The sequence below is a fragment of the Dendrobates tinctorius genome, unplaced genomic scaffold, assembly GCF_039654945.1.
Source record: "Dendrobates tinctorius isolate UK_male_01 unplaced genomic scaffold, ASM3965494v1 ptg000241l, whole genome shotgun sequence".
NCBI classification, from domain to species: Eukaryota; Metazoa; Chordata; class Amphibia; order Anura; family Dendrobatidae; genus Dendrobates; species Dendrobates tinctorius.
The window spans coordinates 29,058,831-29,078,352 of NW_027361908.1; the positions used below are offsets into that span (position 1 = coordinate 29,058,831).

General features: G+C 43.3%; 1 protein-coding gene across 1 annotated transcript in view; it reads right to left on the reverse strand.

The window, feature by feature from the left end:
- Positions 1-10,437, reverse strand: part of LOC141060686 (solute carrier family 23 member 1-like) — a 643,790-nt gene extending 633,353 nt beyond the window's left edge. Inside the window, exons 1-3 of the mRNA XM_073557017.1 lie at positions 10,424-10,437; positions 10,302-10,359; positions 9,825-9,974 (exon numbers count right to left, since the gene is read on the reverse strand). Of these exons, the coding sequence (XP_073413118.1) occupies positions 9,825-9,974; positions 10,302-10,359; positions 10,424-10,437 (222 nt within the window). The remainder of the gene's footprint in view (positions 1-9,824; positions 9,975-10,301; positions 10,360-10,423) is intronic.
- Positions 10,438-19,522: the final 9,085 nt, after the last annotated feature.

Sequence of the window (19,522 nt, forward strand, 5' to 3'; positions counted from 1 at the left end):
TTGCTGGACAGCTTGTCCAGAGGGTCAAAAGATCACAGCGTGCTAGGCCGCAAAATGTCTGCCAAAGTAGGAAGAGTGCAGTGTGGCACTTTTTTGAACAAAATCCTCATGATCAGGCCAAGGTTATCTGTAAGAAGTGCGCAAAGACCTTTAGCCGAGGGAAAAATCTGAAAAATTTGAATACCAGTTGCATGCTTAGACATTTAACCAGCATGCACTTGCAAGCGTGGACACAACACCAAACCTCAAGTGCCACATGTGCAACTGATCACAACGAAGGTAGTCAGCAACGCTACATTGTTTCCCCCACTGTAAGCCCACCGGTTAGCACAGCAGCAAATGTTGAGGTGTCGTTGCAAGACCACAGCAGTCAGGGAATCCCACTGTTATATCAACGAAAGACTGATTCTAGGCCATCAGAAAGAACACCAACTCCATCACCATCATCAACCCTCTCTCAGTCCGCCCTGTCCACCGCTACTTCCACCATATGCAGCTCTCAAGTCCAGCTCACACTCCCAGACACTATGAGTAGGTCAAGAAAGTACTCAGTCTCTCATCCGCGTACACTGGGTTTGAACGCCCACATTGCCAAACTAATCTCGTTTGAGATGATGCCCTTTCGGTTGGTGGAAAGCACAGCTTTCCGCGAACTCATGGCCTATGCAGTACCACGCTATGACCTACCCAGTCGCCACTTCTTCTCTCGCAAAGCCATCCCAGCCCTCCACCATCATGTGAAAGACCGCATTGTCCATGCACTCAAGCAGTCAGTGAGCGGAAAGGTGCACCTCACAACTGATGCATGGTCCAGTCGGCATGGCCAGGGCCGTTACGTGTCCATCACTGCGCACTGGGTTAATGTGGTGGATGCAGGGTCCACAGGGGACAGCGGTGGTGGGACAGTGCTGCCTAGCCCACGGTATAGGAAACAGTTGGCTGTAGGCGTTCGACCCTCCTCCTCCTCCTCCTCCTCATCCTCCTCCTCCTCCTCCAGAAGCGAAAGCTCGTCCACAGAGCGCAGTCGTACGAGCACTCCATCTGCAGCTGCCACTGTTGCACACGATGTGTCCCCCTATCGAGCAGCTAGTGGAAAGCGTCAGCAGGCTGTGTTGCAGATGATGTGTTTGGGCGACAGACACACCGCCGAGGTGCTGGCCGAGTACTTGAAGCGACAAACTGAGTCATGGCTGGGCAGTGTACATCTTGAGGCAGGCAAGGTAGTTAGTGATAACGGCCGTAATTTTGTGGCAGCCATAGCCCTTTCAAAACTCAGCCACATACCTTGCTTGGCTCACACCTTGAACCTGGTGGTGCAGTGCTTCCTCAAAAATTATCCGGAGTTAACAGCCCTGCTCCAGAAGGTGCGAAGACTGTGCGCGCACATCCGCCGGTCGCCTGTACACTCCGTTCGTATGCAGAAGCTGCAGCGATTGCTCCACCTTCCCAACCACCGCCTCATTATCGACATTGCAACAAGGTGGAACTCCACCCTGCACATGGTGGAGCGGCTGTGCGAGCAGAGGCAGGCCATAATGCATTTGTGGGAGGATACACGGCCAGGCACTTTGAGAGCAGACATGGAGTTGACAGGCGTGCAGTGGTCGAAGCTGAAAGACCTTTGTAAAGTCCTTCAGTGTTTTGAGGAATGCACACGGCTGGTAGGCGCAGACGACGCCATCCTTAGCATGAGCATCCCACTTATGCGTCTGCTCATGCAAACTTTGACGCACCTTAAGGAGCAGGCGTCTGCAGCCAATGTTGATGAGGAGGAAGAGGAGGAGGGAATCCTTGATGACATTCAGCCATTGTCTGCTCAGGGACCTCTCCTGGACGAGGTGGAGGAAGAAGAGGAGGAGGAGGAGGATGATGGGGATGATTACTTAGGGGAGGAGGATGCATCTCGTGGGGCAAGTGAAAATGTTGGCGTGGCAAGGTCTGGTACAGGTTTTGTGCGTGACTGGAGGGATGTGGATTTGCCAGAAAGTGCTCCTCCACCCAGCACTCGCAGTGCATCATTGACACCGGGAACATTGGCCCACATGTCAGATTATGCCTTGCAGATCCTAAAAAGGGACCCCCGCATTGCCAAAATGATGATCGATGACGACTACTGGTTGGCCAGCATCCTGGATCCACGCTATAAAGGCAAATTACAAAACATCATGCCACAGGAGAACCTTGACCTAATATTGGCTAATAAACAAGCAACTCTGGTAAATCGGTTGCTTGAGGCATTCCCAGCACACAGCAGCGGTGATGGTTCTCACACGAGCCGTACGGGCCGGGGGCAGCTTGGCAGAGGTGTTCGTGGTGCACACAGCAGAAGTGGCGTTGGAGACAGGGGTTTCATGACAATGTTGTGGACTGATTTTTCAAATACCGCTCACACAACTGGTAATACTGCATCGATGGAAAGTGACAGGAGACAGCAGTTGTCAACTATGGTTACAAACTACTTTTCCTCCCATATCGATGTTCTCCCACACAGGTCATTCCCCTTTGACTATTGGGCCGCTAAACTGGACACCTGGCCTGAATTGGCACAATATGCCTTACAGGAGCTCGCTTGCCCAGCTGCAAGTGTGCTATCGGAAAGAGTCTTCAGTGCAGCTGGATCAATCCTGACAGAAAAAAGGACCCGTCTGTCAACCCAAAATGTGGATGATCTAACCTTCATTAAAATGAACCACGCATGGGTTTCCAAGGATTTTGTCCCACCTTCCCCTGATGACACATAGGGTGACAGAAAAATGGCTTGCTTTGGTCCACCTCTTCCTGGTACTTCACCTATTTCGCCTTTTGCATCAGCTGAATGTCCAACATCAACATATGCCACTTTCTAAAACTCCCTAACTGTGCTGCCTCCCCCCCATGGCCGGGGTCACCACCTACCGCACGACACCGTGCGAGTGCCGTTGCCCTGGACAGGTGGGTAGGCCGACTCTTGGGCGCGGGCACTGGCACAGGGTCCCTCATAGTGCAATCAAGTGTCTCTGACGGTGGTGGTGCACACCCGCCGTCAGACACACCGCTGTACTATGAGGGGCCCAGTGCCAGTACCGACGCTCACGAGTGGGCCCCCCTTGCTTGGGCAGGGCCCCAGCATTTGCAATCTTTACCTCTCCCTGCTCCTCCGCTGTGTAATCTGGACCGTCAAATCCATACTGTGCCTGACACCGTCTGAGCCTGCCTCCTGAGACATATATTTTGAATGTGTACGCTATCCATACATGTTATCCGGGGATACGGTACCCTTTCTAACCTTTGTGCAATCACGTGCAATCCATACTGGGCCTAACACCGTCTGAGCCTGCCTCCTGAGACATATATTTTGAATGTGTACGCTATCCATACATGTTATCCGGGGATACGGTACCCTTTCTAACCTTTGTGCAATCACGTGCAATCCATACTGTGCCTGACACCGTCTGAGCCTGCCTCCTGAGACATATATTTTGAATGTGTACGCTATCAATACATGTTATCCAGGGATACGGTACCCTTTCTAACCTTTGTGCAATCACGTGCAATCCATACTGGGCCTGACACCGTCTGAGCCTGCCTCCTGAGACATATATTTTGAATGTGTACTCTATCCATACATGTTATCCAGGGATACGGTACCCTTTCTAACCTTTGTGCAATCACGTGCAATCCATACTGGGCCTAACACCGTCTTAGCCTGCCTCCTGAGACATATATTTTGAATGTGTACGCTATCCATACATGTTATCCTGGGATACGGTACCCTTTCTAACCTTTGTGCAATCACGTGCAATCCATACTGTGCCTGACACCGTCTGAGCCTGCCTCCTGAGACATATATTTTGAATGTGTACGCTATCCATACATGTTATCCAGGGATACGGTACCCTTTCTAACCTTTGTGCAATCACGTGCAATCCATACTGTGCCTGACACCGTCTGAGCCTGCCTCCTGAGACATATATTTTGAATGTGTACGCTATCCATACATGTTATCCAGGGATACGGTACTCTTTCTAACCTTTGTGCAATCACGTGCAATCCATACTGGGCCTAACACCATCTGAGCCTGCCTCCTGAGACATATATTTTGAATGTGTACGCTATCCATACATGTTATCCGGGGATACGGTACCCTTTCTAACCTTTGTGCAATCACGTGCAATCCATACTGTGCCTGACACCATCGGAGCCTGCCTCCTGAGACATATATTTTGAATGTGTACGCTATCCATACATGTTATCCAGGGATACGGTACCCTTTCTAACCTTTGTGCAATCAAGTGCAATCCATACTGGGCCTGACACCGTCTGAGCCTGCCTCCTGAGACATATATTTTGAATGTGTATGCTATCCATACATGTTATCCAGGGATACGGTACCCTTTCTAACCTTTGTGCAATCACGTGCAATCCATACTGGGCGTGAGAACTGTTGGCGAGCTGTTAAGCAAGCTACAGCACCTGTCCAGACAAGTACAGGGATTCCCTAGCGAGGAGACTTATTTGATTGTTTTCAATGTTGGGACAGCAATTTTTGGGGAGCACTATACTCTGGAGAATGATAGATGGGGCCCACCATACACTGGAACATTCCAAAGGTGGACATCAGACACTGGAGCAGCATTTACAGGGCCCATTATACACTAGAGCATTAGAAATGGGGCCCATTATGTTTGGAGCATTATTTAGGCCCATAAGACAGTGGAGCTTCATCCATGGGGACCAACATATACTGTAGCATTATGTGGAGCTCATCATATACTGTTTCAAACATTATATGGGACCAATGATTCTGTATGGAGAAATAGATGGGCCTCGTCATGAGATGTAAAAAGTGAGGTATTTTTCATTGTACTATACCGCTATTTATCTGCCGTATCGGAGCATGATGAGTTGTGGTATGTGTTAAAGGGGCGCTCTTTCGCCCAGGGCACATGAAAACCTGCAGCCAGCCCTCCCCCCCACAACTTTAGCCAAATAACCCCCATTTTTCAGTGCGTAACTTGTACTATGAAGTTAATTAAGGTTGACAAGCTTAAGTAAGAAGAATTGATGCTTTTGGCATTCAAATGGGCACTGTAGGTGTGTTTCCTGTCCTCCTCTCACTGCCGACTTTTATTCCCCATTGACTTACATTGGGTTTCGTGTTTCGGGACGACCCCGACTTTTCACTATAATCGGACGATCTTGCTCGACCCGACTTTTGGAAAAGTCGGGTTTCACGAAACGAAACGCGACCCTAAAAAACCAAAAGTCGCTCAACTCTAGCCGTGTCCATTCCATACTTAGTCATTTTTTCAATAAGGATTTTATGAGAGACTTTGTCAAATGCTTTGCTGAAGTCAAGATATACTATATCTACAGCATTTCCTTGATCCACCCAATCAGTGATACCTTCATAGAAGGAAATTAAGTTAGTCTGACATGACTTATTAGTTACAAACCCATGCTGACTCTGTTTAATCACTTCATTCTTATCCAGGTATTGACATACATGTTGTTTAATAATTTGTTCAAAGATCTTCCCTGGTATAGAAGTCAGACTCACCGGCCTATAGTTGCCTGGGTCCACCTTCTTCCCCTTTTTGAAGATAGGAACAACATTTGCTCTTCTCCAGTCTTCTGGCACTTCTCCTGTTCTCCAAGAATTTTCAAAGATTATGGAGAGGGGTTCAAAAATTTCTTCTGCTATCTCCTTCAGTACTCTGGGGTGTAATTCATCTGGACCTGGAGACTTGAATTCATTTAGGTTAGCTAAGTGTTTCCTCACTATCTTTCTGTTTATAGATATCCTGGGTTCTTGTATTCCCTTAATAGGACAGTGAATAACAGTTGATGTTACATTTCCTTTCTGAGAGAAAACAGATGCAAAATAAGAATTTAAAAGTTCAGCCTTCTCAACATCCTGTCTTACCATTTCATCATTTTCATCCTGTAAAAATCCTATAGCATCTTTGACTTTTCTTTTACTTTTGACATATCCCCAAAATCCTTTATTATTTATTTTGACATCTCTTGCAAGCCTCAATTCATTTTCAGCTTTAGTTAATCTGATTTGTGCCCTGCAGGTTCTGCAGACAGCATTATATTCTTCTTTAGATATGCCTCCCTCTTTCCATTTTATAAACATTTTTTTCTTCCTTTTTAGCATGTGCTTAAGTTCTGTGTTCATCCATCCTGGTTTCCTTAAATGCTTCCTATTTTTCCCTCTTTTCGGAATTGTTAACAACTGTGCTTTGAGAATTTCATTTTTCAAGATTTCCCATCCTTCCTGGACATTTTTGTCTTTAAGGATATCCAGCCATTGGATCCCTCCAATTCTCTTTCTGGATCCCTTAAAATCTGCCTTTCTGAAATCTAACCTTGACGTCTGAGTCTTCACAGGTTTTCCGCCTCTAGTTATCCAAAATTCTAAAATAGCATGGTCGCTACCTCCTAGGGTCCCAGCCACTTTTACCTCTTCAACCATTTCCTCCCTGTTTATGAGGATTAGATCCAAGGTAGCAGTTCCCCTTGTTTTCTCCCTTACCTTTTGGAAGATAAAGTTGTCAGCAAGAGAGGATAAGAATTTCCTTGACCTGTTAGTTTTGCCTGAGAGAGATTCACAACAAATGTCTGGATAGTTGAAATCTCCCATGACAACATGACAACATTTTTTGGAGAACTTGGCCATTTGATGCATAAAGAGTTCATCCATATCTTCAGCTTGCACAGGCGGCCTGTAGTAAATGCCTACAATGGTGTCCTTTCCATTGTTCTGTCCTTGTATTCTTACCCAAATAGTTTCCACAGAACTCCCAGTCTCTGAAGCTTCAATCTCTGTGCAGATATACGCGTTTCTAACATACAATGTGACACCCCCTCCTCGTTTATCAAGTCTGTTTCTTGCAAATAAGTTGTATCCTTCTAGTCTTGTATTCCAATCATATGTATTGTCCCACCAAGTTTCAGTGATTCCAATGACATCATATTTCTTTTCCTGTGTTAGTAGTTCCAATTCTCCTTGTTTGTTGCCCATGCTTTGTGCATTAGTATAGAAACATTTTAGTTTGTGATTGGTTTCTCTTTCTCCAATATTTTTATTAATTAGATTCTTTCGTCTTTTTTCTTCCTTTCCACTTCTTTCCACTTAGCAGCAATCAATCCAGGGGGCACAGTTTTCGTGAAAGCAATCAGACTTTTACTTGATAACTGGCAGTGTTTACAAACAGGCATAAAGGATAAGTCCCAACGAGTTGTCATCTTTCCCACGGGTATGTGCTGGACACAACTTCAGCCCTGGTTCTTAGTATGAGTAGAGCATCCCTCTTGCTAACTTCTCTAGCACTAAGAATTCTTCTCCACCACTAGCAGTGCACCCAGATTGCAATACATCCCATCTCTTAGAGATTGAGTCAATCTATCCATGTATCTTCACAAGCTGAGTATGCCCACAGTCCCTGAGGTCAATCTCGAGGTTCCCCGTGCCTGCAGACTGAATCAATCGGAAGAGTATTTTTGTCAATCCACTGCAACGAGTATTAGGTCATCGTTGTCCCTAGCAGCCTATTGCCTGTAATTGCTACTGTCACTTTTCACTACTTCTCCTAACTGAACTGTCACTTCCTGCACTTGGCACTAATTCTCCCCAAACTAGACCGGTCATAACCATTAACTCTGCCTAGGCTAGACTGCAGCCCCAGTGGATGTTACCCTTGACAACATGCATGAATATACAATATATTTAACCCCTTAGAGTGTCACGGAGATGACCATCAGCTCCACCATGCCTACAAATCAACGCCACTACCTCTGTAAAAATTAAAAATGTAAGGTACTTAGTTAACAATTTTTATATCAAAAAGTGTAAAAGCCATCTAACCACAGCAAGGTGTACCTAAATATGGATGGTCCCTGCAATTAATGTACTACCTCTCCATTTGCCAAACTAGATATCATCTGAACTGAGTAATCAAAAAAAACAGGCATAGCTTGTAATTTAAATCTTGTGTGGGAAAGATTTTTCTGTAATGCAATAATTAAGATAGGCCATCAGACTCAGATTGGTGTGGGTCTGAAATTCAGCACCTCCACCAATCATCTCTGGCAGTGGCCAGATGCAAACAGTGAAAGAACAAAGAATAGTAAAGATTCATTTCAATAGTATCTAAGCAGCAGAAAAAATGGCTGTGTTGTTCCAGCTTCCTTCACTGTTAATATCTGGCTGTCGGGTTGCTAAAAACAGCTTACCGTATATACTCACATATAAGCCGAGATTTTCAGCCCATTTTTTTGGGCTGAAAGACCCCCTCTCGGCTTATACGCGAGTCATATACCGGGGGTCAGCCGGGGAGGGGGAGCGGGTGGTGTCGGAGATCATACTCACCTCTCGTGGCATGTTTCTGCAGCCCCCCATGCTTATTCCATCTTCTCGGCGCTGTTCTTCCTGCTTTCAGTGGTCACGTGGTACCGCTCATTACCCTCATGAATATGCGCATATGTAATGAGCAGCACCATGTGACTGCAGAAAGCAGGAAGAACAGCACCGAGAAGATGGAACAAGTATGGGGGGCTGCAGAGACATGCTAGGAGAGGTGAGTATAACGGGGGGAACCATATTCACCTGTCCCCCGTTCCACCGCTGCACGTCGCTCTGCTGTCTTGCTTCCTCTGGCAGTGACGTTCAGGTCAGAGGGCATCATGATGTAGTTAGCAGGCGACCTCTGTCTGAACAGTCTCTGCAGAGCCGGCAACGCTGAGGAGCAGCAGCTGCAGCAGCGACAAGGTGAGTATATAGGTTTTTTTCTAATTGAGGCAGCAGCAGCATTGCAAGGGGCCACTAATCACCGTGCAGCATTGTGAGGGGCCACTAATCACTGTGCAGCATTACAAGGAGCCACTAATCACTGTGCAGCATTATAAGGGGCCACTAATCACTGTGCAGCATTATAAGAGGCCACTCACCGTGCAGCATTATCAGGGGCCACTAATCACTGTGCATCATTATAAGGGGCCACTACTCACTGTGCAGCATTATAAGGGGCCACTAATCACTGTGCAGCATTATAAGGGGCCACTAATGACTGCGCAGCATTATAAGGGGCCACCAATCACTGTGCAGCATTATATGGGGCATATGTTATTATGGAGCATGTTATAGGGCCATCATTATTCACTGTGCAGCATTATTAGGCATATTTTTGCATGGAGCATCTTATGGAACCCATCATGAACTTTATGGAGCATTATATGGGGCCATCATGAACTTTATGGAGCATCTTATGGGGCCCATTTTATTTTTGAAATTTACCAGTAGCTTTGATACAGGAAAGAACAACCAGTAGCTTTGGCATTTTCCACCCAAGGCTTATACGCGAGTCAATAAGTTTTCCCAGTTTTTTGTGACAAAATTAGAGGGGTCGGCTTATACATGGATCGGCTTATACACGAGTATTATACGGTATCTGAGGTGATGATGGGTGTCGGACTCCATGGTTCTGATTTTGATGACCTACATCAATGATAGTTATAAACCTGCAAAACCCCTAATCAATGCTTGAAGTCTGAGATAAGCTTTGGAGATAAGTGCCAAAAAGTTACTGAATACACATTTTTCAAACTTCCATCTAAAGTACAAGGACTGAGGTAGAGAACGCCACCTAGATTTCCATGATGGCAAGGATATGCTTGAGTTTACATAAATTTATAAATTCTGCTGTGTCACCTCTACAAATTTTGTGGTGGCGCACCAGAGATTCTGCACAATTAAAGCTAGCACTCATCTACAAAAATAAATTTTACAAACATACTGTATATATACATAATTTTTTCTTAATATAAAGATGTATACCAACCTGAAATGCAAGTAGTATACACAAATACCAGGGAGGTTTGTCATCAATTGCATAAATTAATTCTATAGATGGTTTCTTATGATCTTCTGTACAAAGTGGATCAGTTATATTCAGATGTTGTCCTTCAATTTCATTATCGAACAATTTCTGCTGAGAACCAAATAAATAGTTTAAGTAGACTGATTTTTTTTTTCTTTTCAAAATGCATGCTTAAGTGTTTTATCTGGAAAACCACATGATGCTGTGACTGAGAGTAGATTTCCGCTTGAAGCTCTTAAGCAGGGAATTTATTTTTTATGACATATGTACTTATTGCTATTTCAATGGTGTCAAACCAAAATATTAAAATTACGGTAAATTAAATTAAAATATGTAATACTCACACTCAACAATTCTTAGAGGTCCTGATCTGGTGTCATCTGGCCCCCACTAATCACTTTCGTCCTGGCTCCATCTCAACATACCATAAATGCTCACCAAGTTAAAGTGAATCTGATAAATGATGCCAAATCCATGGGCAATTTGTATCAGGCGGCTGCATGAACACAGTCAGTTATGATTGACTCTGAAACACAATGGTGTTTCAGAAAAAAACATACTTTGACCCCTTCATGACCTTTCGTATTTCCATTTTTTTCCCTTTCGTTTATTCTTCAACCTTCTTCCAGGACCCCTAGCTTTTTTTATTTTTCCATCCCCATAGCAGTATGAAGGCTTGATTTTTGCGGGACGAGTTGTACTTTTGAATTACACCATTGATTTTACCATATAGTGTACTGGAAAATGATAAAAAAAAATTCCAAGTGCAATGAAACTGCAAAAAAATGCAATTCCACAATTGTTTTTTATTTACCATTTTAACCCCATCACTACCAAGGGTGGTTTGCACGTTAACTACCGGGCCAATTTTTACAATTCTGACCACTGTCCCTTTATGAGGTAATAACTCTGAAACGCTTCCATGGATCCCGGTGATTCTGACATTGTTTTCTCGTGACATATTGTACTTCATGTTAGTGGTAAAATTTCATTCATATAACTTGCGTTTATTTGTGAGAAAAACGAAAATTTGGCGAAAATTTTGAAAATTCCGCAATTTTGCAACTTTGAATTTTTATGCCCTTAAATCACAGAGATATGGCACACAAAAAAGTTAATAAGTAACATTTGCCACATGTTTACTTTACATCAGCACAATTTTGGAAAAAAAAATTTTATTTCTTAGTAAGATATAAGGTTTAAAAGGTGACCAGCGATCTCTCATTTTTGCAACACCATTTTATTTTTACGGACCACATCACATTTGAAGCCACTTTGAGGGGTCTATATGATAGAAAATACCCAAAAGTGACACCATTCTAAAAACTGCACCCCTTAAGGTGCTTAAAACCACATTCAAGGAGTTTATTAACCCTTCAGGTGCGTCACAGGAATTTTTTGAATATTTAAAAAAAATTAACATTTAACTTTTTTTCACAAAAAAAATTACTTCAGGTTCAATTTTTTTTATTTTACCAAGTGTAACAGGAGAAATTGAACTGCAAAAATTATTGTGCAATTTGTCCTGAGCACGCTGATACCTGATATGTGGGGGGGAACCACTGTTTCGGCGCATGGCAGAGCTCAGAAGGGAAGAAGCGCCGTTTGACTTTTTCAATGCAAAATTGGTTGGAATTCTGATCGGACGCCATGTCGCGTTTGGAGAGCCCCTGATGTACCTAAACAGTGGAAACCCCCCACAAGTGACCCCATTTTTGAAACTAGACCCCCTAAGGAACTTATCTAGATATGTGGTGAGAACTTTGAACCCACAAGGGCTTCACAGAAGTTTATAATGTACAGCGGTACAATTAAAAAATCATATTTTTTCCACAAAATGATCTTTTCACCCCCAATTTTTATTTTCCTAAGGGTAACAGGACCCTAAAAGTTATTGTGCAATTTGTCCTGAGTACGCTGATACCCCATATGTGGGTGTAAATGACTATTTGGGCACATGGCAGAGCTCGGAAGGCAAGCAGCACCATTTGACTTTTTTGGCTGGAATTGAGATCGGACACCATGTCGCGTTTGGAAAGCCCCTGATGTACCAAAACAGTGGAAACCCCCCACAAATGACACCATTTTGGAAACTAGACCCCCCAAGGAACTTATCTAGATGTGTGGTGAGAACTTTGAACCCCCAAGTGCTTCACAGAAGTTTATAACGCCCAGGCGTGAAAATAACAAAAAAAAATTTTTCCACAAAAATGATATTTTTGCCCCAAAATTTTTATTTTCCTAAGGGCAACAGGAGAAATAGGACCCCAAAAGTTGTTTTGCAAATTGTCCTGAGTAGGCTGATACCCCATATGAGGGGGTAAAACACTGTTTGGGTGCATGGCAGAGCTTGGAAGGGAAGGAGCACCATTTGACTTTTTCAATGCAGAATTGGCTGGAATTGAGATCAGATGCCATGTTGCGTTTGGAGAGCAGCTGATTTGCGCAAATAGTGGAAACCCCCAATTCTAACCCCCAGCCCTAACCCTAGCCCTAACCCTAACCCTAGCCCTAACCCTAACCGTAACCCTAACCCTAGCCCTAGCCCTAACCCTAATGGGAAAATGGAAATAAATACATTTTTTTAATTTTATTATTTTTCCCTAACTAAGGGGGTGATAACGGGGGGTTTGATTTACTATTTATGGCGGTTTTTATGTTTGGCAGCTGTCGCACGCTAAAAGACGCTTTTTATTGTAAAAATAGTTTTTGCATCACCACATATTGAGAGCTATAATTTTTCCATATTTTGACCCACCGAGTCATGTGAGGTCTTATATTTTGCGGGACGAGTTGACGCTTTTATTGGTATCATGTTCGGGCATGTGACATTTTTTGATCGCTTTTTATTTCATTTTTTGGGACGCAGAATGAACAAAAACCAGCGTTTCATGAATTTCTTTTGGGTGGTGCGTTTACGCCGTTCCGGGTGCGGTAAAATTTATAAGGTGGTTTTATTCTTCGGGTCAGTACGGTTACAGTGATACCTCATTTAGGTCGTTTTTTTATGTTTTGGCGCTTTTATGCAATGAAATCAATTTTATATAAAAAATAATTATTTTTGCATCACTTTATTCTGTGAGCTATAACTTTTTTATTTTTTCGCTGATGATGCTGTATGGCAGCTCGATTTTTGCGGGACAAGATGACGTTTTCAGCGGTACCATGTATATTTATATGCGTCTTTTTGATCGCGCGTTATTGCACTTTTTGTTCGGCGGTAGGATAATAAATCATTATTTTTTGCTTCGTTTTTTATTTTTATTTTTTAAGGGGTTCACTTAAGGGGTTAACTATTGGGACAGTTTTATAGGGCGGGTCGTTACGGATGCGGCAATACCAAATATGTGTACTTTTATTGTTTTTTTTTTTTTTATTTCCAAAAAATGGATTTATTGGGGAATATTTTTTTTTTTACTAATTTATTTAGCGATTTTTTTTAAATTATTTTTACACTTTTTTTTAATTTTTTTTTTACTTTATTACAATGTCCCAGGGGGGACATAACTGTCCTGTGACAGATCGCTGATCTGTCAAATCACAGATCACTGTGACAGATCAGCGATCTGTCACAGGCACTGCACAGGCTTCCTCATGCCTGCGCTTTGCAGGCACTGAGGAAGCCAGCTTCCTGCAGGCCCCCGGAGGTCCCTGTCGCCATATTGGATCCGGGGACCTGCAGGAAAGGAGCCCCCCGCAGCAGCGCCGCACCTTGCGCTGCCGTGGGGGGCTCAGGGAAGCACGGAGGGAGCCCCCTCCCTGCCGATGCTTCCCTTTAACCCCCGGTACACCGCGATCGTGTTTGATCACGGTGTGCAAGGGGTTAACGTGTCGGGGCGGTCCGTGACCGCCCCTGACACATTGTGCCGGGTGTCAGCTATGATAATTAGCTGACACTCGGCCGCGATCAGCGGCGCTCACCACGTGGGCGCCGCTGATCGCGATGATGTAATATTCCGTCCATGGTAATTAGGTCCATGGTCACATGGACGGAATATTACGTCAATTGTAGGTAAGGGGTTAACAATATGGTAAAACTTACAAGCAATATGATTGGCCAGGTCAGTACAAGTGCGATGATCCAAAAGAAGTATTTTTTTTTTTTTTTAAATCAGAAATTTGTAAAAAAAAAAAAAAAAGAAAAAATTTTGCTTGTGTCACCATTTTCCAAGACCCATAACATTTTACTTTTCAGTGATGGGACTGTGTGATGTCTTTTTTCTGTGTCCTGAGCTGACATTTTTATTGATACCATTTTGGGGTAGATATGATGTTTTTGATTGCCTCTTATTACATTTCACTGCAATGTTGTGGCAACCAAAACAACGTAATTCTGGCATTTTGATTTCTTTTCTGGTTACACCGTTTACTAACCGGATTAGTTTCTTTAATATTTTTATGGACAGGAATTTTACGAGAGCAACAATTCCAAATATGTTCATTTTGTATTTTTCAATTGTTTTATTTTCAGTGTTGCAAAAGAGGGGTGATTTGAACTTTTGTGTTTTTTATTTTTTCATATTTTTAAACCTTTTTTTTACTTTTTACTTTATTTAATAGTCCTTTGAAGAGACTTGATGCTGCGATCGTCTGATCTCCTGTGCTATACTTAGTAATGCTTCAGCACTGCTATGTAAAGCATAAATAATGATTAGCTATGAACGCTGGCCATAAGCCGGCATTCACAGGAGGATCATAATGACAAGCACGGGGGTCTTCAGCAGACCCCCAGCTATTAGGACAATGCATCGGTGTCCATTGATCACGTGACAGGGCCGCAGATGGGCGAATTAATGACATGCTTGCTGCCAGTGCACGTTAAATCCCACTGTCAGCAGAATTTAACTGGTTAACAGTCACGGGAGAAGCCACCTTCCACCCATGGCTGTTAAAGGCACATGATGACTGATTAAATTAGTTATCATGTGTGGGGAAAGATTTGGGTTTGGTGTGCAATGGACATGACCTTTAACACAGATATATGTCAAAGGTCATGAAGGGTTTAATAGCTGCAGGTGACCGAGACCATTTTAAAGACTAGTCAGATGACTGCCTGCCCGCTGACCTAGATTGACAGGTCTCTGCCTACATGAATATATAGGCAAAGACTTGTCAATCCTGGGCAACGGAAAGGAAGAAGCTACCAGGGGCCTGCCTGATTAGTCTGCTATGTGGGCTCAATCCCCTGCAGCTAATAAAGTATGGCTTTTTGCATGGAGTTCATACAGCCGGTGCCTGATACATGCTGGTCATGGATTAGCAGGTGTCAGGTTCTCTTTAATTTCTTGCTTTGGTAAATCACTGTGATCAAGCATTTCCTGTTAAAGTGGTTGTGACTGGTGCAGCCAATCACTGGACTTTACTGCTCAGTTCATGTAGATGGCATGGGTCACTGAGCCCAGTGATTGGCTGCAGCAGTTATGTGCAGTGTTGTCATGACAACAACCACTGATGCCTGTCAACAAAGACACAGAAAGAAAGCAGTTGAGAGGCATCACTGGATCTGGGTGTAGGGGCAGGGTGAAGGGAGGGCAGGATTGCTGCATTTGTTATTCTGCATCCCCATCAGTCTCAAGATTGATGAGGGTCTCAGAGATAAACAAATACATTTGTGATTCTTGTAAAACTATTCTTAACTTCTAGTTGTGTGAGTGTGAGCCGATATTAGATTTTAAAACCATTGGGAAGCTTGAATTATGTCAGGTAATGCACAGTGTGCACAGAAATTAACCTTTACTGATAAATAGATAAAAAACCTGATGCTTGTGCAATTTTTAGATTTTATGCTACCTTTTATGTTTTTTTTAAATACACTATTGACTACAAAAATCTGCACATTACATATTGTTGATTTCACGGTGTAGCAACAGTATATAAAAAAGCACAAAAAAATCAAGCAATTCTATTTTTACTTCTACTGACAGTACTGAGTTCTTTACCATCCCATCTATAAAATAATGGGAAATTCAGGTAAATAGTGAAATCAAACATTAATGTGCAGAAAACTAAATTACAGTAAAAAATGTAAAGAATCTGTTTCACTAAACAACTTCAGCATACTATTATAGTCAGGTGCTTCCATCTACTGTTGATAAAATGTACTGCACATTTGTGTTACCAGGTTTGACAGTCCAGTTTAAATGCAATACTGGTTCTATGTATCATATGCAGTTTTTACTTATTGTAAAAACTCTTTGACAGAATAAAGGTTGCTAATAAATAAATAAATATATCAGAAAAGGTAATATGTAAATCTGCTGACACTTAGATATTTTGTTCATATAAATAATACAACTCAGAAGTGTTTCCCAAAGGGACTCTGTCAGGGGTTCCACATGATGTTTTTGAACTTGTGTACACTGTGCATGCATTGGTGCCATTAGGCAACATGGGCAGTATAAAAATCCCATACACATGCGCAACGCCAAAAAAAAAAAAAAAACTAAACCAGAATTGCTGTTTTTAGTCTCCTTACCTCCTAAACCAAAGAGTAAAAGATGATGAAAAAAGTTGTATCTACCCAAAATGGTAGCAATAAAAACCATAGTTCATCTTGCACTAAAAAAATCCTCATGCAACTCCTTTTGCCAAAAACAATAACCCCTTTCCGACATCGGGCGTAAATGTATGCTGATGTTGGACTCCCTCCCTTTGATGTGGGCTCCAGCGGTGAGCCCAGATCTTTCCCCGGAACATGTCAGCTATGTTAAACAGCTGACATGTGCCCGCAACAGCCATGGGTGGAATCGTGATCCACCCGCAGGTATTAACCCGTTAAATGCTGCTGTCAAAATCTGACAGCGGCATTTAACATGCGCTTTTGGTAATTATGATAAAAATTCAACCATTGGTCACCCCCGTCACGTGATGATCACTGGTCATCGATGGGTTAGCATGACAACCAGAGGTCTCCTGCAGACCTCTATAGTTGTCATTGCCGGATTGCTATGAGCGCCGCCCACTGGCCTGTGCTCATAGCAAGTCAGCAATTCAGCTACATACAGGCGATATGGTTATCGCCTATATGTAACAGAGCCGATCGGAAAAGTGCAGCTTCTAGCCTCCCATGGAAACTATTGAAGCATGCAAAAAATAAAAAAACAAGTTTAAAAAAATTTAAAAAATAAATATAAAAGTTCAAATCACCCCCTTTCGCCCCATTCGAAATAAAACAATAAAAAAAAATCAAACATATACATATTTGGTATCACTGCGTTCAGAATCGCCCAAACTATCAATATTAAAAAATAATTAACCTGAAACTAAACGGCGTAACGAGAAAAAAAATTCAGAATACCAGAATAACCTTTTTGGTCTCCGTAATATTGCATTAAAATGCAATAATGGGTGATCAAAATATCATATCTGCACCACAGAAAGCAGCTAATACTCTAATACTTTATTTTTTCACCACTTAAATAAAAAAGAACGTAGACTTGTTTGGTGTCTTTGAACTCGTAATTACCAAACCAAAAATACCTCTGGTCAGTAAGGGTTTAAACAAAAATCCTTAACATCCCCAGCTATAACTTTATTGTGCAATTGTGGAACATATAAAAAATAAACAATGACTTTTTTTTGTTCATTTTACATGCCACAAAATGGAATAAAAATGATCAAGGCATCAAAATAAACCCCAAAATGATATAGATAAAAAATACAACTTGACATACCAATAACAAGTCCTGACATAGCTCAGCTGACAAGAAAGCAATAAAGGCAACACTTAAAAAAACAATTAATTATAAATCATCTATGCAAAATGGTTATCATATCAATACACAAACTGTAAAATAAGTATATTATTTATTCCTTCCCACAAAATTGTGAACACTATAAAAACAGAATTGTTCTTTATTAGAGATGAGCGAACGGGCTCAATGATAGTCAGATATTACTCGTGTACCTGGGTTCTCGGAAGTGCTGGTTAATCAGTGAGCATTAGCAGATGCTCAATTTCAAACTGAAATCCCCATCTCGCATGCTTGTCAACTGTTACACAGCCAATAAGCATGCAGGGATTGGTTGTGAGTCACTGTAATGCCGCAGCCATCTTGGTAGTGGCATTACTGTGATTGGCTGTCCGTGTCACATCATCATAGTTATAAACGGACAGGCGCCACCAAGCTCGGCACACTGATGCCATTGCACAGCTTTGTGACAGTTGATATTGGAGGGAGAGAGTGCTTTTCCAGGCTTGTGTGCACAGTTTATCGAATCAGAGTCCTGTAGTGTTGATACTGGTTCTGAAACTGAACCATCATATTAATGTGGCACCCCTGAGGCTTCAGTCGCCACAGAGGTACTGCACCATCTCCTAAGGTGTAGTACCCCACCATCCAGGTAAGGTGGGAACTCCTGACCACACTCCACACCTGCATTCCACACACAGGATAGTTCAGTGGGGCCACCTAACAGTTTCAGGCTGGGGGTTAGCAGAGCACCCCTCGTTGAACCCTGCTTCATAACACGAGATGTGCTGGGAGGCGGGTGGAGTGAGATGATATAAAAGAGTGGGAAGAGTGAGAGTTAGGAGTTAGTTAGTTGGTGAGAGAGAGAAGATGGGTGTCTGAAGGACGTGCTGCAGTAGGTCTCAGTGATCTGGGCTGCTGGCACGAGAAAGACCAGAGAAAGAGACTGATAAGATTGATAACCTAACCTTCCATAAGAGAGATAGAACAGATCGGAACGAAGGAGAATAGAAGTATGGTGGGAAGCTGGTTGAAGAAAGATAGAGAACCCTTCCAGTCCAGAGCGTAAAGGCCGGGGCCCAGTCCCCGAGGTTGATTGGATCTTTATGTCCGGCAACAGACACCGGAGGAGCAGTGAGCCGCTAACGCCTTGCTCCCATCATAGACTTGGGACACAACAGGAACTGAATAGAGAGCCGGGACGCAGTGAGGAGTTGCCGAAGCAGGCTACAGCTGTCTGTCATACAAGTAGAGACTAGGAACACCTAGAGAGGCATTCCATGGTAACTAAGTACTGGAGTGCTTCGCACTTAAAGGCACATTGGAGGAGTCGTTCAGTAGAAGTACATGTTGGCGGAGTGTGGAAGGGAGAACCCTATCTGGCCTGGAGGTTGGCTGGAGCCCTGACCTGGAGAACACAGTATGGAGGCGGGCTTGTGTGTGAACTGCAAGCAGTGAGTAAAGCCTTGGAACTGCACACCCTGGGGTCCTCCAGTTATTCCAGCACCGCTACACCTGGGTAACAACATCTATACCATTCTGCACCTCTCCTCATCCATTGCACCTACACTGCCCTGGGACTACAGCTCCACCTGTGGGGAGCTACACCATCTTTGCTGCACCACCCCATCAGTCCCAGCAGATCTGCCCGCAGCGTTGGCTCAACATCTTACTTGCCAAACACCACGGGTGGCGTCACGAACTATTCTAATAAACTTTAACACCATTAACATCACCGCCATTGATATTGGGCGCCCAGGGCCACGGACCGGGTCACCACTGCTTTGACACACATCCCCCTGACACTGGCCCGGTACCGAGTACCCCACATCCCTGGGTGAGATGGGGTGACCCAATTTTGGCGTCACGAACAGGATGACGAGACCCGATGCCATCGGGTTCTGTGTGCCTTGGATTTACAACTTTTGAAAATGTGCAGAAGACCAAATTTAATAGACTGTAAAATGT